Source organism: Mixophyes fleayi, chromosome 3 (genome assembly GCF_038048845.1).
Source record: "Mixophyes fleayi isolate aMixFle1 chromosome 3, aMixFle1.hap1, whole genome shotgun sequence".
NCBI classification, from domain to species: domain Eukaryota; kingdom Metazoa; phylum Chordata; class Amphibia; order Anura; family Limnodynastidae; genus Mixophyes; species Mixophyes fleayi.
This window is the reverse complement of record NC_134404.1, coordinates 96643136-96668569: the sequence shown is the minus strand read 5'-3', so window position 1 is coordinate 96668569 and position 25434 is coordinate 96643136. Positions and strand designations below refer to the sequence as shown.

Genomic DNA, 25434 nt, shown 5'->3' with positions numbered 1-25434 from the left:
AAATGCGAAAAGTCATAGGGAAATCAACTTTAGTTCTCAATTAAAACATGGGCATTTCTCTTTTATGTTATGGGGCAGGGACTGATGTAAGTGAGTTCTCTGTACAGTGCTGCGGAATCAGTGGCGCTATATAAATAAATGGTGATGATGATGATGTTATCCAATGGTATGAAACTTTAGTCCATCTAATTCAGCTACAGAAAAGTGTGCAATGTTGTAATTTGACCACATTGTTTCAAAATGAAGCAGTAATTACCAATATTTCTCTGATCATATATTTATGGTGCAATAATGTATCATTAACATGATAACTGAACAAAACAAGCTGAAACATGGTAATTATTAACTCAACAAATATATGTAATACCATCACAAACAGGAATTTAGTCCCGTATTATGTTCATGAAGCAAACACTGAAACATGTCTATCCCTCGAGACAGTGTTTAAATAAAATATTCTAAACAGTTCTTAAATATAATAGGTGAACACACCATATACATTTGTAAAGTTCAAAATAAAATGATGGAAATTTGCAGACATGAATGTAATAATGTGTCTGATGATGTCATATACTTTGTCCCCTGTTAGATTGTAACCTCTTTTCAGTTGAACTTTACATTCCCCTATTAGCCTCTACCAGTTAATTGTTACAATATACAGTTTGTTTATTGCAATTTGCTTTTTCAAAAGCTTGGAGACAGGACAAGGGAATTTGTCAACAATTTAAAAACTATGGTGTGCCCTAACACATACTTTCCTTGAAGTCAGATATTGTTTGCATGACCATTTCTACAAGTGTGGGATACACAATAAAAGCACATTATACATAATATAGATAGAGCAGAGCTTATGTGGAAATGTTGGGAGTAATAACATAATGCATGTAAGTAATCACCTATATGGGTGGGTACAGGATGATAACATATGATATCTTTAAGTGATCCTTATTTATACCTAGCAATTTAAATAAGGCTCTATGAACATAGAGCATAGTAACGTGATGGAGTGCAGGATGTACAGTATATTACACACTTGCCTTCAGTACACCACAGATCACCCGCATTCGTGCGCGATCACTTTCCGCTCCACTGAGCCGCGCATGATAAATCATTGCAGTTGTCTATTACAGTAGAGATTATTTATGGTATTCACCTTCCACTAATCATTAACTCTACGGTCTGATTTATATCTAATACTGGAGCTTCCTTTTGTTACTTTCAATTATCATCAATTATCTACACAGCAAACATCCTCCACATTACATTTTAAATCAAACAATTCTTAAGCTGCTCTTAGAACCTGCAGTCCCCTGTGAAATGTTACCGGATGAGATACATAAATAAACAGAACGTAATGATTAGTAGGAATATTACCCTAAACTCCACCGAGCAGCAATAAAACTAACTTATCGCTGTAGGATCCGGTCTCCTTATCATCAGTATATGACAGTTTTATTTACCGCTGACAATAAAGTAATCTCTGAAATAAATTACGTATCTGGTTGCTAAGAACAACCGGCAACCCACAGAGATGTTTCCTGTACTTGCAAATGTAATAATTGTTTTCTATGTACATGAAAGTGGTAAGAGCAGGCTCTTTGGGCATAATCATGGGTCCTTAACTGTCAAACTTTTAATATGTAGGATAATGCTATATGAAATCTTTAGATTCCTGTGTTGATTTAAATAAGACACATGCAATGCAATAACTAACAGTCTTCTAATCAACAAATGCAACGGAATTTGCAGAAAGCATTTCACTAATGTTACCCTTTGAGGTATATCTACATCTAATCAATACCAATATATCAAACAACATACAAAAGTTGCTAGAATTTGCATACATACAATTCAGTACATTGTCATTGCTGATGTGGATAAACATAATATCTGTGCATGTGTGTATATATAGCATAGGATCATTATAATACCTATATTTCATGCCAGTCTGCTTTGCTGTAGATTCTTTCAGGGAGATGTGGTGCTGAGGAGTGAAAGTCCCCAAACTCCGCGCAATGATCGCTACGGTTCGGAACCTGGCCCTGGCTGCATTCACTACATTTGGGCCACTGGAGTTCTGCTTGCTGTGTCTATCGTCTCCATTCCGGCTCTTCAAGTTGTGCTCTGTACAGGCTATGGAGACTTGCATGGCTTCCAATTGAGACCCCTAGCTCAGTGATCAAGCAGTTGGATGTTCAGTGGCTCATTGAGCACAGACCTCTTATACTGAAAGCCGGACAGGGTTTCTGGGAACTGCCAGAAATCAATGAGTGCAAGTGACAGGATTAGAGTTCAGGAGAGGTTGTACAAAAGTCCTGTGTCCTTGGGATGCCAGTAAGCTGTTGAGAAGTCAGGGCAGCACCATGCAGTGGGATTATTAGCAGTGTTGAGTATTTTTATACCATAAAATCCTCAAAGACAATTCATTTCAATCAGCACAGAGCTGTGCACTCGTGATTACAGGCAATGCCCACTCTATCCTATAGCAGTCTTGCTGGCTTTGAAATCAATGCAGGTACATTCCACTATGTGACGACTCCAGCACTCCTTGGACCATGAGATGATGGACAAGCAATACCAAGGAACGTTTAATCACATCAAGATCCCTAAGAGCAGGAAATCTCCAGCTAGTTTAGGAGTGTGATGATGTGAAATGTGACAGCCTGCTCTGTGTGCCTTCCCGTCATTGTCTAAGTGTTAAGCTAGCGAGACTCCTGGCACTGCTCTGATCCAGCATGCAACTGTACGGAGGCAGATGGAGAGCAGGGCTCTTTAAGAACACAGAGAGCATGCTTGTATTAACTAGCAGCACATCGTAATAAAAACGTGGCGATTGCTTTAATTGACAGCACGGTTAATTACAGTGAACTATTAATTAGTGCAGACTGTGCAGAGGAATACACTTCAAAGACAAAATACAGACAATTGATCTATATACTGTGAAGTTGACAGCACATTATTTTCGTGGGACTCACTCTAACAAAAGGCAGGTTGAACACTCTTGTCCTGTCCAGCAATGAAAGGGTAAAAGCCATGTTCTGCAATAAACACGAATGAATGGAATGGGGTTAGCGTACGGCGGTGCCGAACACAGACGGACGAGGTGATAAGGAGCAGGGATCATCTGCCCATTGTCACACACTAATGTGATGCAGGACTGTGTCAGCCTTTCTTACAGTATAAAATAACCACGATATGTTTTTGTGACACTGCAGAATCCAAGCTTAATGCATATCAAAAACAGATCTATGTGCCAGTTTCTTACCAGCAATGTCAGAAGTTGGAATGTACTATAGTGACGCTTTAGCGAGCAAGCGAATTACTAACAAAACTCATTGCATCAAAAGCAACCCAGCTGGTGAAGCCAGAAGTTGTCTTTATTTTATATGTGCATCATCTTTCATGCAGCACTGCAGCAAGACCACCCACACATTCCCATTTGTAATTATTAGCCCTTATTTACAAAGCACCATGAATATTTACATTATGAAATCCTTCAATTAGATGTAAATAGAGAGAATTGCCCAGGAATTCCTCTAGTCACGATACTGCGTGGACTGGGAAAATTGACAAATTCAATGCAGCAATTTGTATATACTTTAGGAAATAGAATTTAAACGATTGTCCTGTAGAAACTCCTTGGGGACACACATGAAGGCTGAGGGCTAATTGTATTGATCAGAAATGGAAGGCCTCATCCTTGTAAGGTACAGCTGGGTTTAATAAGCTTTAATTAAACGTACTTGGAGTTTGCAGTTTTTATTATTTGAAAAGTATTTTTGCATATTGTATTGTGAAAGTCAAATAGATGGATGAAGTCGCTTCAAATAAACATCGATTTAATTGGCTTTATATGAAAAAATGCGTATAGCACGCTACGGCATGGAAGGGCTAATTACGTAATAAAACTAGCGAATGCATCTAAATACATTTACACATTCATTTGTAAATAGTTCACCTTAATAAAATTCCATCACATAGACTTTTATATTCAAATTTAATAGATTTTCGAGTTTAGTATAATAATGTTAAGATCACTTTATTGACATCTAAGGTTCAGGATAAAGGAAATGTATCATGTTTGGTTTCATACTAATCCACTTACTACTATCAGAGATCCGCAACAATCAGCTAAGTGATCACACCTTGCGTATGTTAGTTATGGATGATAAAGGATTAATGCTCAAAATGATATTGTGTTTGGAATGCTAATAGGCTGGTTTGAACCAGTATTTTTGGGGCCTCCTGAGGGAAGACAGTTAGGCAACAGTTGGAGAGTTGCCTTCCCTCCCCCCACCCTTGGAGAGTATCGTTTGAACCGACCTATGACCTGCATTGTACTGGACTGTCCTAAATCCTGAACCAATGGAAAAATGCCATGACATCACCACTGTTTTTTATGTACCACAAACTGTATATAAACCAGGCACTGAGACCATCATTCAGTCTACTTTGACCACAAGCTTCAGGACTGAATGACCATATGCTGGATATCCAGTGCAATGTGTATGTATTGTTGTACCTCATTTTATTATTATTCCATATTATATTGATTATCCAGCTTTGCCTGATATTTGTATTTGCTATGATTCTATTGCTTTGCTATTAAATTTCGTTAGTGTGTTGGATTGCATCAGACAAAATTTATTGGTAGCGACAGAACGAACATAACAGTATATACCACATTTATTTACACAATCTGACCATACCAAATAGTGATGTGATTCAAGATATATAATGTAAACAGTTACAGCCTACATTTTTTTTTTTTTTTTACTTAGTCACACGTCTTCGCTAAGACATTTAGCTGATGTTTAAAACAGAAATTCAGCCTCCAAATTTTTTTTTTATGAAAGGCCCTTCCCCTCAATTTGCCATTTCCCCGATTTTCACTATAATATCTCCAGGATTGGTCACTTTTCAAATTAAGTGGGGGTGGTTTAGTGAACAAGCTGATTAGCTGCAGTAAACCTGGGTGTTGGGTCATAGATTATCCAATCAGCTGTCTGCTGACAAACTGGATCAGCCTCACTTTGAAAATTCGAACTGATGGAGTGCACACACAAGATATATATGTTTAAGCATGTACCACAGCTAATCACATCAAAAAGCTGGAGTTTTCCAATTTGCAATATTATTGCACCTGCTTGTGCACATTTTGCCTGCTTTTGAGGGTCAGTATAGCATCTTAAGTTTGCACTAAAGAGTTACCATTGACCAGAAACACCCCTCCTGCATGCTGGAATCACATATTCCCCTAGTCAGTGTTTTGTTAATATACTTGTAAATCAGTTCATCAGAACACTGAAGCATGGGTGGGCACTGCTGAGCTCTTTATTCAGCCATTTGCAGACTCCGGGTACATTGCACACCGCCCCACACCCACTTCCCAGCATTCCCCATGGTCTTAGGGACCATCACTAAAGATTCAAGCTTAAACATATAAGGGAGTGTCTACAAACATTAGACATATCTAATGCAATAACATCACATCTTCTTTTCTTTAAAGATAAGCCCTGTATCCTTCAGTATAACAATTCAACGATATAACATTAAGAACATCATCTAACACGTTTCAATGAGTCTCTCAGGTCTGCGTATTTCTCTTATGGGTCTTTTACACAAAGTCTGTGTATCGTCAACCATGTTGGACCTTTCTTCCATCATGGTTTGTTCACCATTATCAAGTCCATCATACATGTCAGATGAAGGGTATTCTTCAGTCGTGTTGCCATCACTATGGTTGGGTTGAGATCTTAAATCGACCCGATTTCTTCTTACTTCTGTTCCACGATCTGTACGTACAATATTAGATCTTGGTGCTACTTGTGCTTGCACAATACCTTTCTGCATCCAAATGCCTTTCTCATGATCTCGGAGACGGACTTGGTCACTTGATCTTAGATCAGATAAGCTTTTTGCTCGCCTATCATGGTACAGTTTCTGTTTCTCCTGTTGACGTACCTTACTCAGTCTCACCAATGCTGAGTTATGCATATTAAGTAGTTCATCACTTATCGGAAGATTTGCTCTAATCCTCCTTCCCATCAGCATTTGTGCAGGAGAGAGTCCATTCTGTAGAGGTGTACTGCGGTAGATTAAAAGACTTTTGTAGAAGTCTTCTTTGCCGTCTTGTGCTTTTTTCATTAGACTCTTTACAGTTTTTACTGAACTTTCCACCAACCCATTTGACTGTGGATAGTGGGGACTCGATGTTGTATGGACAAATTCCCACTCTTCAGCAAATTGTCTAAATTCAGCGCTGGAAAACTGAGGTCCATTGTCAGTGAACACTTCCATAGGAACACCATGCCTTGCAAAGATTGACTTCATGCAACTGATTACGGCTTTACTAGTAGTTGTAGGTAGAGTCTGCACCTCAGGGTAATTAGAATAATAATCAGTCACGACAATGTGCGTTTTTCCAATACAATAAAACAAATCTGCGCCTACCTTCTGGTATGGTCTCTCTGGCACTGCATGAGGACTCAGCGGCTTGACTTGTTGCTTTGGTCTGTACATAAGACACAGTTCACATGTAGCTGTTGTCTGTGCTATGTCCTGGTTCATTCTTGGCCAATACATCACTTCACGCGCCCTCCGTTTACATTTCTCTTCTCCTAAGTGGCCTTCAAGTATCTTGCACACCATAATTTTTCTTAGTCGTGCAGGTATAACAATTCTATTGCCTTTGTAAATAATACCATTGACAACCGTAAGGTCAGTGCGGTACATCCAATAATCATGAATAGACAGTGGGCACGCATTTTTTTCTGCTGGCCATCCTTTCAGAATGATGTCTTGTAACACTTTCATTGTGATGTCTGTCTCTGTTTCTTTTCTTATCTGTTCTTGTCTTGCAAGAGACACAGGTAGAGAAGCTACAATCAAATTAACATATGCGTCTATCTCTTTATCCATCAGACTTTCGGAACCTTCACTTTTGTTCACAGCACGGGAAAGTGTGTCAGCAATGTACATGTATTTACCAGGACAGTACAGCAATTGGACATCATATTTCTGTAGTCTTATAAGCATTCGTTGAATTCTCATGGGACAGTCATGTAACGATTTAGCCATGATAGCTACCAATGGCTTGTGGTCAGTTTCCACTGTAAACGCTTGACCATACACAAATTGATGAAATCGCTCACATGCATATGTGATTGCTAGAAGTTCTTTTTCTATCTGAGCATATCTTGTTTCAGCACTTGTCAATGCTCTTGATGCATAGATTACCCGTTGCCATGTATCCTCATGTTCTTGTAACACTGAGCCTAGGCCAAATTGCGAGGCATCTGCTGAAATTCTTATTCTTTTTGTAGGATCAAAGAATCTTAGTACCGGTTGCTCTGTGATGGTCCGTTTCAAGTTTTTCCAACTTTCTTCTTGTTCATGTGACCACATCCACTCATTATTTTTGTCCAACAACCATCTTAGAGGTGCTGTTTGTTCGGAGAGTTGAGAAATAAACTTTCCTAAGTAAGTAATCATTCCTAGGAATCTTCTCACGTCGTCTTTATTGTTAGGACGTTCCATGTTTATTATGGCTGATATTTTCCTCGGGTCAGGCTTCACACCTTCCTCCGAGACCACGTCACCCATAAAGGTAAGTGTTTTCACACCAAATTCACATTTGTCCTTGTTCAGCTTTAGATTCACCTTCTTGATAAGTTCCATTACTTGTCTCAGTCTAGAATCATGTTCTTCTTTTGTAAATCCCCAGACAATAATGTCATCCATCATTGTTTCAACACCTGGAATGTGTTCAAAAATCATGTGTATCCTTTTGTGATATACTTCTGGAGCAGACAATATCCCATATGGTAGTCGAAGGAATCTGTATCGACCTTCTGGGGTATTAAATGTACACAGCATTGAGCTGGCTTCATCTAGCTTCATTTGCCAGAATCCTGAAGATGCATCCAGTTTACTGAACCATTTTGCTCCTGCAAATTGTGACATGATTTCATCTCTGGTTGGTAGTTTGAAATGTTCTCTTTTAATAGCCTTATTTAAATCTCTTGGATCCAGACATATTCTGAGTTGTCCATTTTTCTTTTCAACAATTACTAAGGAGCTCACCCATTCAGTAGGCTCATCAACTTTCTGTATCACACCCAAAGCTTCCATGAGGTTTAACTCATGTTTTAGTTTTTCTCTCAGCGCAAATGGCACTTTTCTACAGGGGTGTATCACTGGAGGAACTTGCGTGTCTAGATTTATCTTATGCTCGCCAGGCAGACAACCTAAACCTTCAAACATGTCTCTGTATTCTGTAAACACTGATTTGCATTCATCTTCTACTTGTGATGTCACCATGAAAACTTTCTTTATCAAGTTAAGCTTCTCACATGAACTTAATCCTAGAATCGGTTGTACATCTTTATCCACAATCAGTAGAGATGTTTTGAACTTTTGTCCTTTGTAGCTCAGGGTCACTAGGCATGTACCTTTCACAGGAATTTCCTCCCCAATGTAGCCTGTAACTTTCACATTGGCTGGATGAATTTTAGGTTTTACTCTAAAAGTCTTATAGTCTTGAAACGATATAAAATTCACTTGCGTACCAGTATCAAGCTTAAAGGGAATGACAATCTCGTTCACTGTTAAAGGAACAATCCATTCTTTCTTGTCTGTACTGCAAAGTTCAATACAATTCACAAAAAAATCTTCAGACGTAGCTTGTTCAACGGCATGCCCTTTGTTTGTTTCACTATTGGTTCTACAGCATTTGGCAAAGTGATTAAGTCCACCACATTTCATGCAGGTTTTACCATAAGCAGGGCACATTTTAGGATTGTGAGTATTTCCACATCTACTGCAGACTTTCCTATTAGATTGCATTTTAGACTGCTTCATTTTAGAGAATGGTGGTTTGCTTGGCTCTGTTTTCTTCACCACATGTACAGTAGTATCAGATTCCTTGTGTAACTGTTTGGCTTGCAGTCTGGTCATTTCTGCAGATCTGCACATAGTCATTGCCTTGTCTAGTGTTAGGTCTTGCTCTCTCAGCAATCTTTCTCTGAGTCCATTATCAGGTATTCCACAGACAATACGATCTCTAATCAGTGAGTCCTTTAAATCACCAAACTCACAGGTTTTGCTGAGTGATTGCAGTTATGTAACATACTGATCAAATCCTTCTCCAGACTTCTGATCACAGGTGGAAAAACTTATATCTTTCATATGTCACATTTTTCCTTGGCACAAAGTAATCTTCAAACTTTTGCATTATAGAAGATAGCACCATATTCTGCCCTTCAGCAAACTGAAAACTGTTATAAATGTCCAGCACATCCTCTCCTATCACATGGAGGAAGATGGATGACTTTGTTTTATCCTCCATTGCATCAGCTCCATATGCAGCAAGATATATATTAAACCTTTGTTTAAATCTTTTCCAGTTGGACCTCCCATCTTATTGTATCGCTACACCCACAGGAAGTGATCATAAAACATACATCCGCTATTTATCAAGCCTTACAAGTCACTAAGGGCCATATGTTAAGTTGGATGTATGTCTATTTTATTAGCATAATATACACATTTCTGTGCTGCATCTGCACAGAAAAATATTATTATTTTTATTATCATTATCATTATTATTATTATCATTATTAACATTTATATAGAGCCAGCATATCTCGAAGCACATTACAATTGGGAACAGCACAGTAATAAAACAAAACTGGATGTTACAGAAAGAATGAGAGGTAAGAGGGCTCTGCTTGGGAGCTTACAATCTATAGGACAATAGGGGTTTGACAATCTATAGTCTCAGTGTTACATATTGCAAATTGGTCCAGCCAGATTGCAAAGGTAGAGAGTGCTTAGTGGGCTATATGTCCAGTCACATAGCAATGTTGGTCAAGGGCCCAAAGGATTGATTCCGTATAGAAAGGACACATGAAAGTCTATGCGACGGGGAATGGGAGCATTTAACCGGGAATGGGAGCAGGTAATGAGTATGGATGAGAGACACAGATCTTGTGCAGAATGGAGGTGTCAAGATATTTTGAGACAATTAAATAGATGTAAGTTGGTGCATTTTGTTGACCATGTATGTTAGTAGAAGTATTTTATATTGGATTTGGTATAAAACTGGCAAACAATTTACAGTCATGGCCAAAAGTTTTGAGAATGGCATAAGAATTGGTTTTCATCAATTTCTGTCAGATGTTGCTCTAGTATACTGAAGTAAAATTACAAGCATTTCCTAAGTGTCAAAGGCTTTTATTGACAATTACATTAAGTTTATGCAAAGAGTCACTATTTGTACTTCCAGTGTTGACCCTTCTTTTTGAAGACATCTGCAATTCACCCTGGCATGTTGTCAATCAACTTCTGGCCACATACTGACTGATGGTCGCCCATTCTTGCCTAATCAATGCTCGGAGTTTGTCAGAATTTGTGTGTTTTTGTTTGTCCATCCGCCTCTTGAGGATTGACCACAAGTTCTCAATGGGATTAAGGTCTGGGGAGTTTCCTGGCCATGGACCCAAAATTTCGATATTTTGATCCACAAGCCACTTAGTTATCACTTTTGCCTTATGGCAAGGTGCTCCATTATGCTGGAAAAGGCATTGTTCATCACCAAACTGGATGGTTGGGAGAAGCTGCTCTTGGAGCATGTTTTGGTACCATTCTTTATTCATGGCTGTGTTTTTAGGCAAAATTGTGACTCCCTTGGCTGAGAAGCAACCCCACACATGAATGGTCTCAGGATGCTTTACTGTTGGCATGACACAGGACTGATGGTAGCGCTCACCTTTCCTTCTCCGGACAAGCGTTTATCCAGATGCCCCAAACAATCTGAAAGTGAATTCATCAGAGAACAGTGACTTCACCCCAGTCCTCTGCAGTCCATTCCCTGTACCTTTTGCAGAATACCAGTCTGTCCCTGATGTTATTCCTGAAGAGAAGTGGCTTCTTTGCTGGCCTTCTTGACATCAGGTCATCCTCTAAAATTCTTAAACTCACTGTGTGTACAGATGTACTCACACCTGCCTGCTGTCATTCCTGAGCAAGCTCTACACTGGTGGTGCCTCAGTTTCATAGCTGAATCAACTTTAGTAGCAGGGGCCTGGCATGCGCTGGAGCTTACTGGGCGCCCTGAAGCCTTCTTCACAAGTATTGGACCTCTCTCGTTGAAGTTTTTGATGATCCGATAAATGGTTGATTTAGGTGATATCTTACTAGCAGCAATATCCTTGCCTGTGAAACCCTTTTTGTGCAAAGCAATGATGACAACACATGAACACATGTTTCCTTGCAGATAACTATGGTTATCAGAAGAAGATGATGACAATGATTTAAAGCACCACCCTCCTTTTAAAGTTTCCAGTCTGTTATTCGAACTCAATCAGCATGACAGAGTGATCTCCAGCCTTGTCCTTGTCAACACTCTCACCTGTGTTAACAAGAGAATCACTGACCTGATGTCAGCTGATTATTTTGTGGCAAGGCTGAAATGCAGTGGAAATTTTGTTTTTGGGATAAAGTTCATGGCAAAGAGGGACTCTGATCACTCTACATGACATTCTGTAGTACATGAAAAATGCCATCATAAAAACTGAGGCAGCAGACTTTGTGAAAAATAATATTTGTGTCATTCTCAAAACCTTTGACCAAGACTGTAGAGACTGACAGAGTGAATCAGCAGTGGAAGTGTGTTTGCAAGGAAAATCAATCTAGCCACTGTGTGCAAAATAGATTGTAAGAGTAAGAGTCTGATTTCGGGAAGACCAGTAAGGATGGTATTGCAATAGCCAATGAGGCAGATGAGTGCGATATGTGCATACTGTATTCTGGAAATGTTTTTAGATGTATGAGCTAGGGGATGGTATTTTTTTCATGTTGTCAACAGCAATAGAAATGTCAGGTAGGCGACTTCTGTTGGCTGGTGGGAATGAAGATAGTTCTTTTTTGAAAGATTGAGTTTGAGTTGGTGAGAGGATATACAAGATGAAATGGCAAAGAGACAGCAAAACAGCCCAACACAGATGGTTAGAGATCTGGAGAGGATAAATAAATTTGGGTATCATCCGCATAGAGAAGATATTGAAATCCAAAGGATCTTATTAGTTTTCCAAGAGATGGTATAGATAGAGAAGAGCAGTCTATGACTGAGCCATGCGATACACCAACTGATAAAGGAAGCGGATCAGAGGTGGACCCAGAGAAATGAACAGTGAAACAGCGAGTAGATAGGTAGGATGGGACCCAGGATAGGACAGTGTCTTGAAGATTTAGAGATTGGATCATTTGTATGAGAACAGAGTGCTCAAAAGTGTGAAATGCAGCAGAGAGTTCCAGCAGAATTATAAGCGAGTTATGGCATTTAGATTTAGTAGTGATCAAATCATTAGTCAGTGCAGTCTCTGTGGAGTGTAGAAGCCTGACTGAAGAGGGTCCAATGGGTTGTGTGAGTAAAGAAAGCATGTGAGGAGAGTGTAGGCAATTTTGTCAAGAAACTTGGGAACTGAGAATGAAACTGTAAATTGTGAGAGAGATGGGGGTAAAATGTAGTTAATTGTTAATAGGAGAGATCACTGCATGCTTGAATAAAGATGGAAAGATACCAGTAGAGAGAGAGATTGCAGATTTTAGTTAAGGTTTGGTTGCACACAGGAGACAGGGATCGACTGATTTGTGAGGGTAAAGGATCAAGAGGGCAGGAGTTAGAGTAAGAAGATAAGAAGAGAGTAAATACTCCATCTTCATCTGTGGGATCAAATGAAGAGAAGGTGTCAGAGGATAAAGTGAATGAATTGAGCTGGTTGTTGGTCGAGGAAGAGGATACCATTTCAGGTCGGATCTTATCAATCTTGTCCTTGAAGTAAGCAAGATTTTGGAAACTGATAGAAGTTGGAAGGTTTGTGGAGGGAGGGTCGAGAAGAGATTAAGGGCTAGATTTACTAAGTTGCGGGTTTGAAAAAGTGGGGATGTTGCCTATAGCAACCAATCAGATTCTAGCTTTCATTTATTTAGTACTGTCTACAAAATGACAGCTAGAATCTGATTGGTTGCTATAGGCAACATTCCCACTTTTTCAATCCAGCAGCTTAGTAAATCTAGCCCTAAATGTATTGAAAAAGCATTTGGAGTTACAGACCTGAGCAGAGATGAGAGATTGAAAGTATGTTTGTTTGGCAGTGTCCAGAGCATTTAGATAGGAGTGATAGATAGCAGTAAGTCAGGAAACCATTAGAGGTACTAGATTTACACCAATGACATTCTGCTTTGCGATAAAGTTTTTGAAGATGTGGTGTTTCTTTAGTGTGTCACGGCTGACATCTTAGTTGATATAGAGTGTGAAGTGTAAGGGCCTGATCAAGGGCTGATTCTAGGGTTTAGTTAAGGTGTGTTACTGCCAGCTCAGGAGAGGAGAATGTAGAATTTGGATAGAGAAGGTGTTACAGAGAGGTATAAAACTCTTGAAAATGAATAAGTTAATTAAGGGTAAGTGAGTTAAGATGTCTGCAGGTATGAGGAGGCTTAGTAGAGCTTTACAGCAGAGAGGTTAAAGTAATAGTGGAGAGCTTGTAGCCAATAAGGTGATGATCTGAGAGGGGAAAAGGAGTGTTAAGGAAATCAGAAACTGAGCATAGTCTAGAGCTGTTCTTCCCAAACTCAGTCCTCAGACACCCCAAACAGTGCAGGTTTTTCAGGTCACATGTGAAATGATTATACCACCTGCGGATCTTTCAAAATATGTCAGATAGTAATGAATACACCTGTGCCCCAGCAGAGAGATATGGAAAATATGCACTGTTAGGGGGTTCCTGAGGACAAGGTTTGGGAAACACTGGTCTAGAGAACACAAGATCAGTTCAGTGGTCATCCTGATGAGTAGAGGAGTCAACCCACTGGGAGAGTCTGAGGAAGGAAGTTAAGGAGAGTAGTTTGGAGGCACAAGTGGAATATGGTTTATCAATGTTATTTGAGAGGATGTGGTCGTATATGGAGCTATTTTCATTACAAATAGAGTGTGCCTTCCATAGGGCACATTGAAAGGACTTTGAAAGATATTGGAGACAGGTGATGTTTTTGAGGGTAGCTGGATTTCTGCAGTGTTCTGAATAATTTACATGTGTATGGATATGTGGGGGGACCTAGATTTAGTGATATATCACCAGCTAATAGAAGCGGAATGAGGGAAATAAAGGAAAGATGATTGTAAGATGTGTGACCTTATGTCCTGGCGATAGGGTGAGGATCTAAGTGAATACAAATAGGAAAAATATTTACATAACAAATACATGTTTGTTAACTAGAGGGGAGTGGAGCAGTGAGGGGGGAAAACAATGCAGATTTGGTCACATCTTCCACTTGTGACTACTTACGATTAAACAGGCGGAATGGTGAAGGACAGAGGTGAGCAAAAGTAGAAGTATAGTAAGTGCGTATTTGCATAATTATGATAGCGGTAGACCTGGACACGGACACATATGCACCTATCAGGAGGTGTATCTGTTGTGTGTGCTTGAGGACTGGTACAATGAGACACAACGATGATGATGTAGATCAGCAGCACTAGCTAGGCCCTTCTGATTGGATGTTTGCAGATTCATCTCCATCTGAGAGTACTTAATTCGTTAGTGTGCCTACAATATTAGTCACAGCCATCTATTCGCATTACTTAAATGACATTTCCATATGGAATGCTACAGGAAAGGATTTTTAAAGTGGAAAATTACAGATGTCTGCAATTCATTTCACATATTTTAATTTAATTTGTATTTGTGACTTTCACATTTATTAATAACACTGTCATGACACTATTATCTCTTGTGTATATGGCACCTCATTACATCATTATATTGTGTATTAATAGAGTAATGCAACTTGCACATTTACTACTAACACTGTCAAGCAACGTCTCCTCCGCTACATTTGTTGCTGCTGACATAAAGCTGGTGCATAGGCGAATGTTGTAGATCTGCACACACTGGGGCCTATTTATCATACAGTAATTCCATGTCAAATACCCTGACAACTGATGTTTTCGGTGTTTAACCGTAAGAATGACATTTATCATCATTGCATCACTGCAGATATCTTCTCTGCTGCTTTGCACCTGTGTTTTACTGAGCAGACCCCATGAAAGTGTATGGGGACTGCTCAGTAACGCTATTTATCAATCCGCAAAAATTCCTTTTCATTTATGTTAATGTACGCCAGCTGAGGCTGGAGTATATTAACATAATTGAAAACTGCTACTACTGTCATCTCTGCTCTGAAGAGCAGAGCTGCACATTGTATGTGTGGAGGAATCATGTGATCCCTCCCTGTCACATGATAACAGTTCCTCGTTATTATAGTCTCTGTGCACATGCACAATACTTTCTGTCGGGCATGCGCAGTAGGAGTTCAAGGAAGATGCAGATCGCAAGTTTCTTCGCACTGAAGAGCCAGTGATAAGGTAAGTGATAAACTTCACAGGGACAGCAGTTTATCGTGACTGCTGTCCCTGCTGAAGTTGTTTGATAAATATGAAAGATAGTTCAATCCCTATCAATGCAATAAGAATTGAAATCTATGATTCATATTATGCTGTGCTACATAACTATGCCCCACTGTGAGATGGATCTGACGGAGTATATTTAGGTAAATGTGCTTTTACATGAATGAGATTTTTCCTGCTAACTTTTTTAGCAGAAATGCATCCAACTCTACATGCATATCTAGGTGCATGCACATGCTCAGAAGAGGACGTTTACAATGAGGCCTGGTGATGTAGTGTTCTGTTACATCAGAGGACAAGAAGTAGTCAATGGATTTAGCAGTATAATAATGATGGATCCGTGGCTTATAGGAAGTGTTTTTCTTCTGATGATGATAATAGCTTTACAGTGTCTTTTTTTACTACAGGTAACAGTGGGCCCTGTCTGCCATGATGCGGGTCTCCCTTGTATTGTGAAACCAGTCTAGGCTAGCATAACCTGCTACTGGTTGCAGGGAGCCCCACACTGTTTGCCTCCCCCCATTAGCAGTAACCATCCTGGGCTATGAGCGCTGGTGCTCGTTTCAATTTGGTGAGAGAACATCATTTTTTTTTGTTTTAGAACAACTTAATTTTATTTATTTATATTATTTACACAGATTAAACTCCAGTCATCATCATGAAGTTATAACGATGACTGGTGTGTCTAGTATGCATCCACATCAAAATATGCTTACACTGAATTTGACTCTGTTTTTTGAACTACCTGCAACTTAAGAATCAGGCAACTCAAAACACACCTAAATTCAATTTTGCAGGCAATATTTTTCATTTATGTTTCAATTGTGTTCTACTTTAAATGAGGCCCTTAGTTTACAACAGGGGCATCCTGGTTACCTCTTAGTACCTGGAGTTACAATTATCTACATCATACAACTCGGAGTCCAATGGACACATTGAGCACGTCAACCAGAACTTGGAACATCACCTTTGGAGCCATGTGAATCTCCAATGAAATAACTGGGTATAGTATGTTCTGATGGTGGGATTTGTCTACAACAATCATCATCAACATTTATTTACATAGCGCCAGCAGATTCCGTAGCGCTTTACAATTGGGACAATATACTGTTGGTCCACCATACAGTGACTTCATCTCATGTGGGCACAAAGGGAATCTAGGAGTGACTTAATGAGCTCAGACTCAGCACTCCAGTCATTCTCTCTGACCCTGCCACCAACATTAAACTACCTCTTCTCCACTCTTTCCTGTGTAATCAGCTTCCAGGTATAACTACTTATATGCCTATATACCCAATACTAGCACTCTTCCCTGCACTCTCTACATTTTCTCTATATACTCATTCCCAGCAGTCTTCCCTTCACTCTCTACATTATCTCTAATTCCGCATTCCCAGCACTCTTCCCTGCACTCTGTACATTATCTCTATGTTCCCATACACAGCGTTCTTCCCTGCACACTCGGCAAACACTATCCCCAACAATCTCTGTATTATCCCTAGCAATACTACTCTTTGCAGCACAGTTTTACCACTATTACTCTCTATGGCTATAATCTATATTACACATCTATATTACACTCCTATTGGTCCTTCTACATTACTGTAATCCATTTTTGTTGGTTCTGTTCCCATCCTGCTCTTTGCAGTACTTATTGCTTTGTGCAAATTCCAGTTTTCCAACCCAGGCTCAGCTTTCAATGTATGACACAAAATGTGGTATTCTTGAGTTGCTCTGCACTAGACAATTATTCTGTGGTAGAGAGAGAGTGTTCCCAGCCCCAGCACAGAGACAGGTGAAAAACCAGAACAAGTCCCCAATAAATAATATATGGCCTTTATTACAGGGTTATGAGAAGAAGGAATAGAAAGGGACTGGGAAGGTAATTTGGTAGATAGGTATTATAATTTCTGTGACAAAGCTAATAATTACATAAACAGACAGATCACTTGCACCATATTGCTCTTCATGAAGAACTTGATTTATCAACTATTGATAATAAATCTTATGAATCCTTAAGTAAAACATTTTCATATTATATATTTTATGATCACAGCCTTCCGTCAGCTTTTGCTTATATTAAAGGATTATTTGCAATTATTTTAGAGTTTATATTTGTTTTAATTTTATTTGTATAATTTTGAAATGTTTGACAAAAGAGCAGTACAATTTATAAAACATACATACATAACAATAATTGCATAGCCAGCGTGACATGGTGCCGGACTACTTTCAAACAATCGAAAAACAAAATATCCAAGTGTCACGAAAAAACATGTGTTTTCGCGAAAATGTTAATAAATTTATGCCATGTGATATGTGCTGGGCGTTGAGACCACGTGGTATCATGGTTCCCAGATATTGTGAAAGAGGGACACTTTTTTATTCTGAAGGTTGGTGATATATTCCATCTTAGATACGAACCAGATACAGTTTACGACCTCTTGGCGAGAAGGGGGGTTACCTTTTTATTTCCAGTTTTGGGCTGAAATTTGGCTGCATAGGAGATGTGTAAAATAAGTTGGATGATGGATTTATTAATATGGGTGATTGGAGTGCATAAGAGGAGGTTAGTGATTGTGAGGCTTGTGTGTTTCAGTATACTGAAATACAGCTACTATGCTCAATTTAATAGTGGGGCCTATTTATTTAAGGTGGAGTAATGGGACCTTCAATTTAATGCTGGGGTGGTTTGGGGACTATTCATTGAATGTGGTGCTGAGTTTGGGGAGAAAGAGGACTATTTATTAAATGAGAATATGAATTATTTCATGTCAGGGATGGACGGTTGGAGCTCTCTGAATGTCATATACCTGTCCTTTTTCCAAATAGGGTCCCAACATTCCAGGACACCAGCAGCTGCAGGTAGCGAAAGCTACAAGAACAGGTAGGATAGAGCACAGAATCTGCCAATTGTCCTGAATGTGGGTGATTGTCCCGCTTAGTGAGTATTTGGGAGGTTTGCCCTGTTTCATACTGCTCTGCTCGTTAAGGGAGAGCTGCATGCACTGACCAGTAGTGCACACAGTATTGTCCGTGTATTTGTCTAGGGGGCCCCTATCTTAAGTGTCCCAGAAACTTAATCCAGCTTTGCCAGGGCCCCACATCTCTGGGTCCAGCAGCACCCCTACATTGGGAGCAGTTCCATCTCTGGAAGTAACTTATACTTTGGTTTAATGCCCCCTAAAATTGCCAATACTTGGTGCAAAGGGTGATAATCTTTTAGGGTATGCAATTAGACACAGGACTTTAGGCCAAATTGAGAATACAGTGCTCTTGATTATAAATGAAAAAGAAATGTGAGTATACAGACCACATCCCTTATCAGAAACAAACAAAGGGGGAAGACCATCAGCTTTCTATGTAAAGTGGCATGAATTTATTAGCCTGACATTGTGGTCCCGTGTGGTTACTTGTCAATATTTTGCATGGACAGAAAAGCTTTTATGGTCCAGTTTTACAATGCAGCTAAGCGTATCATAAATTATGAAACAAAAGGAAAACTGTTCTCTACACATAAATGATTCTTTGAGTGTACAGACATGGCAGCCAACAAATCACTTAGTCGATGGATCAGAGAATGCAATTGTTAACTTAGAAAATGCTGAGGGGAAATCTGGTGGCGTGCCAATGTCTTTGAAGAGTTCTAAGTAAATCCCTAAATGCCATGGGGACATCAGATCATTGCCAAACAGTACACTCACTCTAGCAGTGAGGATGTTAAGCCGCTAATGCTTTCCCTGGTAAATGGAACACAGGCTCTCCAAGGTACTGAAATAAGATAACAGTTGACTTTAAGAGTTCTTAGCCTTGATCATTTATAATAGCAGGTCATATGCTAATTAAATAGGAAAATTTGTTTTGGGGGTTTTGTAACAGCTTAATAGCAATTCAGTACATGAAAGAACTGATTATTACTTAAAAATATCTAATTGAACATTCATTTGTATGGATTAAAACTTGGCAGCATGTACCGGAGTTTCACCTTGTGTCATACAGCGATGGGCAACCTGCACCCCTTTAGCTGTCACTGAACTACATCTCCCATGGTACCTCGGTATGTAACAACAAGCGATCCTATTTTCCTAAGGTTTGTTTTACAGAATGTATTACTATAGGGGTTTAACTATAGTGGTTTAACTAGCATATTTCAGCACCCAGTGCTGGTGCTGCTTCTATCCAATTGAGAGTGACAACACAATAGTGCATTTAGTTATAAGGGACCCAATGAGACAAATATAGTAGTAGTACAAAATAGAAACACATTTTATACTAAATAGAAAAGGCATTAAAATTAATTTGCTAAAAATAAAATACACACGTGCTAAGGGTCATTTATGAACCACAAAAAGTGACAACCCATAAAGATCCTTTTTTATATGCAAGTATAGCTGTCTGCCTAGCAAAAAATGCTCATTTATGTCTTATGTTAATCATTAAAATGAAGGACTAATCCTTTCTTTACTACATGTCACTTTTGTGTTTTTATTTGTGTTGAAGTGTCTTAGAAATTATTTTTCCTACAGTACACTTGGAAGATGCAAAATGCATCCCATTGAAATATATGATTGAGACCAAGGGGTATATTTACTAAACTGCGTGTTTGAAAAAGTGGAGATGTTGCCTATAGCAACCAATCAGATTCTAGTTATCATTTGTTTAGTGTATTCTATAAAATGACAGCTAGAATCTGATTGGTTGCTATAGGCAACATCTCCACTGTTTTAAACCTGCAGTTTAGTAAATATACCCCCGAATCTCCATCCCTTGACTTGCAGAACTTTCTCTCCATTTGTGGAGAGCAAAAGGGTTTGTGCCCTCCCAGAAGACAGGGTATTGCCAGGCAAATACATCCGCTCCTCTACTTTATCTCATTTAAATAATCTCATCCTGGAAATTGACATGTTTGCATGTTGGTTCAAAAGTAGGCAGACTTAATATATTCCAACATCACCATTGGCTGTGCAAACATTTGCATCCACTCAAACACTGCGATCTTGGCCCACAGATCCATACACTTCCACATAAAACTGCCAGTGACATGACGAAAGAGCTTTTACTCTGTAGTTTTATACTTTTATGGCTTGTAAATGACCCTTAGTGCATTTCGTACCCACACCTATGTAACACCCCGTAGGAATGGAGAGACTACAGTGCAAGGAATTACTGCTTTTTCTTCAACTCTGTTTTATCTCCTTTCTTGCAATTCAGATTCACATATCAAAGTGAAAAATATTTTCAACAATGAAGATAAATAATGCAAATTTTAAAATGTTGTCTTTATTCAAAGCTAATAGAGTCCTGGCCGTTAGTTTGGTTCCCTTGGCTGTCTCATGTCTGTGGGTTGTGTCCGATGGTTACATGAACAGCCAGGGATATCATTTGCTGGCTACTGTCTGGGAGTTTTATATATTTCTCCATAACTAATGTCCAAGATCCAGACTGAATGTGCGTCTTTCATTTATATCTCAAAGGAAGTTTCAGCAGCTTCATCTCCTGTGTTATTACAACAGTATTTAAGCTTACCTGGAGACTGAAAGCCAACAAGCTGCGCTCACATCTATGTGTTTGCTGCATACATTAAGGGGTCTATACATCAATAAGATGCGGTACAGCTTAATATGCATCGCTGCACATCACAGTGATGCATATTTAGGTACCACTAAGATGCACCATGCCGGGGCTACTCTGGGAGCCCTGGCAAAGTGACCCCTCTCCTGCTATCTTTTTTCCTGCTTACCGGCAGCTTAGTGCCACTGTACCAGATTCTGCGAAGCCAGAGAGGCTTCAACCGAATCCCATAGGAAATGACAGGTAACTCCATCCTGAGATGGCGTTACCTGTTCGTGCAATGCAAAGCTTTATCAAAGCATCATGCATTGCAGAACATCGTAGTCTCCATTGTAATCTATGGGGACTGTGATGTTGCACGGTATCAGCCTAAACGGAAGAGATTTCTATGAAATCTCCTCCTTTCGGTGGTTAATACAAAGCAAACTTAATTTAAAGATGCGGAAACAACCGTTTCCGCATTTTTTAAGCAAGTTTTTGCTTGATGCATAGGCAGGGCCTGATTAAGGGTTCTGGCCGCCCTAGGCTAATACGGCCGCAGTGCCCCCCCCCCCCTCCTCCGAATATATAGGTGTATAGGAACACTCCTGAATATGAATGTTCAAGTATATTCTCCAGCATTCAAATTTAGACAGATTGTGCCATTGTCTCTTACCTGTTCTTGCTCTTCTCTCTTGCAACTTTGTTATCCTCTCGCTGGCTTCTGGAAAGTTGGCGTCCTGTTTCGAAAATGCAAAAATGTATTATAATGCAAACCCTGAATGATTAGGCCCTTTAGTTAAAACAAAACACTCCATTATGGCCAGCTAAAAGTACCCCATTGGACAGGCATATATAAGCAATATCTGAATATTTGTTGTCAATCAAATACAAACCTCTACCAGCCCCATCTCACTAATATTTAGTATTCTAGTGATTGCTGAGACCATCCATGTGACCACCACACAATAATGAGATTCTGCCCCCCAAAGCTGCTCTATTTTTTAAATACCCCCTGCAGCCATTTTCCTTAACCACAACCCCCCCCCCCACAGCCATTTTCCTTAACCCCTGCTGCAGCCATTTTCTTTACCTCCCACCCTGCATCCATCCCCCTTGCAGCTATTTTCCTTACCTCCGCTCTGTAGCTATCCCCCCCCCCCGTCACATCAAAACTCCCCCAGTCACATATATCAGCCCCCCTCCTCTGCCCTCCTTCATACATATCAACCTCTCTCCCTCCCTATAGATATGCAGGGCAGTTCCCCTCCCCCTCCCTATAGATATGCAGGGCAGTTCCCCCCTCCCTATAGATATGCAGGGCAGTTCCCCCCCTCCCTATAGATATGCAGGGCAGTTCCCCCCCTCCCTATAGATATGCAGGGCAGTTCCCCCCCCTCCCTATAAATATGCAGGGCAGTTCCCCCCCCCCTCCCTATAGATATGCAGGGCAGTTCCACCCCCCTCCCTATAGATATGCAGGGCAGTTCCCCCCCTCCCTATAGATATGCAGGGCAGTTCCCCCCCTCCCTATAGATATGCAGGGCAGTTCCCCCCTTCACTTACCTGTAGTTGTGCCAGCGTCGCTCCTCTCCTCAGATCAGCAGATAGGAAGTGAAGACGTCCTGCTTCCTGTCTGCTGCACAGCAACAGGCAGCCTGGCGATTGGCTGTGTGTTGCTAACCACTGACCACCAATGCTTTTGATCATCGAGCCCTCCACCCCCCCCCGCGGCGACCCCCAGCGGCGACCCCCCTCCCCCACCCCGAAAAAAAAATGAATGAAGAAAAAAAAAAAAATGAAAAAAAAAAAAATACCCGCAGCGCCGCGCCCCCCGGGACCCAGCGCCCCAGGTTGCAGCCTGGTCAGCCTAGTGGTTGATCAGGCCCTGTGCATAGGCCCCTAAAATGCTTTTTGGAAGAATAGAATGAATAGAAAAATGAACATTGACACACTGGTGATAGGACATGCTACGTTCTAAAACCTTCATGGCAACTTTACAATTACAGAGCACATTGGTGTGAACTAAATCACTGAAACAAATGTGAGCTTATCATGTGTTAAATAATGCATGAAATGTGCATTACATGATTTTGGCTGTGAATGAGCACATAGTCTGATTTGGGATTAGGTTCAGTAAGGCTCACAAACTGGTGGCTTTCTAGCTGGATTCAGTCCTCCAAGTCTGGTCTCTATAGACTCCATTGTGTGACAGTTATTTTAATTATTATTTAGCCAAAAAAAATACCTGTGACCATCTTCATATAAATATTTAGACAGTGCTATGATACAATATCATGTGACATAACAGGTTGTTCTTGACTTATGTAAACATTTGAACTTCAAACTCACAACAGGTCCAAGCACTTTTGGTGGAACTATTGTGGACCTTGATTTGTGTTTATTGCAGCTGAGGTTCATAGGGTTTGGACGCCAACCTATGAACGGTGAGCACCATGAGGTGCGCTACGTGTACCATAAGTAGGCATAGTGTGGCATGGGGAAAAACCAAGGTGATCTCCGGTGCACATTCGATCATTTCATAAATGATCTTCACTGCAGCAAAGCAGCTGCCAAATTGGGCTTCTTACTACAATCTATGGGGTATGCATTGGACACATATGCAGGTTTGATTCTTAGTAGGCATGTCTTTGTACCAAGGGCCTAGTGTAAAGATATGTGATGATGATGATGACCAGCAGCACTATGTAGCCGCTTTGGATTGGCTCTTGGATATTGACCCCTCCAACTGATTGTACTAAATAGTGCTCAATTAATTAGCGTACTGGTTATATTATGTAAAATTGCGGCTCTCTATTCAGATTCCTTATTTGTTATTCCTATTTGGACTACTGCAGGAAAGATTACTTCTGAATATATAAAGTTACCAACTGATGTAGGGGTGTTTATATTTCATTATATTTTCTAAGAAAATGTTACATTCACATTTATTATTCACAGCTAACACACTGTTCCCTCTTGTGTATATAAGACTTCAATACATTATATTGTGTACAAGTAGGCTTATCAATTTTCACATTTAGAGCTAACACTGTCAAACCGATTCTCTACACTGTAGTTGAGCATAAGCATACGCATATGTATACATGACATAGAAACACTGTTGTGTGTTTGTGTTGTATCTTCAGGTGCACACAAATTACTGTGCGTTCAGGGTACAAAATGCATGAAACACTAAGGGGTATAAATGAATCTGATTGGTTGCTATAGGCAACATCTCCACTTTTTCAAACCTGCAGTTTAGTAAGTATACCCCATAGAGTTTTTCATGTGCTGCTAGGTCTCAAACTGTTACAACAGTGCAGCTTCTATACAGTGAGCCACAGGTTCAGTTAACAACTTGATGTCCCCTTTTTATTATGAGTTCATTAGTGTAGACCTCCATCAGGAAATGGCCTAATGACCAGCTGCTAGTAATGAGAAGCACCTGACACTTCTTCCCTCATGTTCCGGCCGATATAACCAGCTTTCTATGAACAATACATTGTTAGTTTATTGAGTTTGTCTCTGTGAACCAGCCATCTTGTCTTTGACCGCTGGCTTTCGGGTAACTACCTCTCTGGCTCTTGACCCCTGACTCTCTATAGACTGACTTCTCTGGCTCTCAACCCTTGGCTCTCGGACCCGTAGCTATTCTCTGGACATGCTATTACTTGAGTCCCCAGACTCTCCCTCTGTCCTTAAAGGTACAGTACACCATTTATTACTAAGACTGCCCATGCCATTGGACTCCACCAATCAGTATTTGCCATACAAAGACCATAATTCCTGCCACAGCCTAGCAGTTACTATAATACAACACTGCATATCAAAAATCCATAATATCTTCCATGTCTCTCTTTTCCCTCTCCTCCTGTATGCTACATCCCAATCTTAAAACCATAAATCACTAAACATATTTTTAAAAAAACAAATGTTAAAATGACCATCATACTACCAGATTCCAATTTATTCAAAATTAATGTTTTGTCTTTACAGCTCTGGACAAATGAAGCAACAACGTTTAATTGGAATGTGTTTAATTCTCTCTAAGATTGTACTACAAAGTGAATGTCCTTTATTAAGTTGTAGTATCAATTACTTTTTAAAAGTGTAGCCCAACAGCGTAAAATCTATTACAACAAAAAATATTTGCTTTGCGCAGGTCATACTGTTAAAACAAGCTCCCAGGTTATTCTGAATAGGAAGTCATTAAATTTGTTGTAGATATTCTACCGTTGCAAAAGCGTCTGGGTGCAGTATTGGAGAAATGTTTCTTGTGCGCAGCAAGCGTTCAGCATGCCCCAGCCGGGAGTACAGGGAGGTCAAAGCAATTTGTTGTAATTGAAAATTGTCATTATCTACAAGGCAGTAATTTATGCAATATGTCATGGATTGAAAAAAGGGAATCCTGA

At 39.9% G+C, this 25434-nt stretch overlaps 1 protein-coding gene across 3 annotated transcripts in view; it reads right to left on the bottom strand.

The window, feature by feature from the left end:
• Window positions 1-25434, bottom strand: part of KCNAB1 (potassium voltage-gated channel subfamily A regulatory beta subunit 1) — a 267571-nt gene that overhangs the window by 149535 nt on the left and 92602 nt on the right. Inside the window, exon 1 of one of the 3 annotated variants that reach the window (XM_075202039.1) lies at window positions 1932-2733. The exons of the other annotated variants lie outside the window; for them this stretch is intronic. Coding sequence (XP_075058140.1) covers window positions 1932-2149 — 218 coding nt within the window. The 5' untranslated portion in view covers window positions 2150-2733. Of the gene's footprint in view, window positions 1-1931; window positions 2734-25434 lie in introns of those variants that run through there. 3 annotated transcript variants of the gene reach the window in all.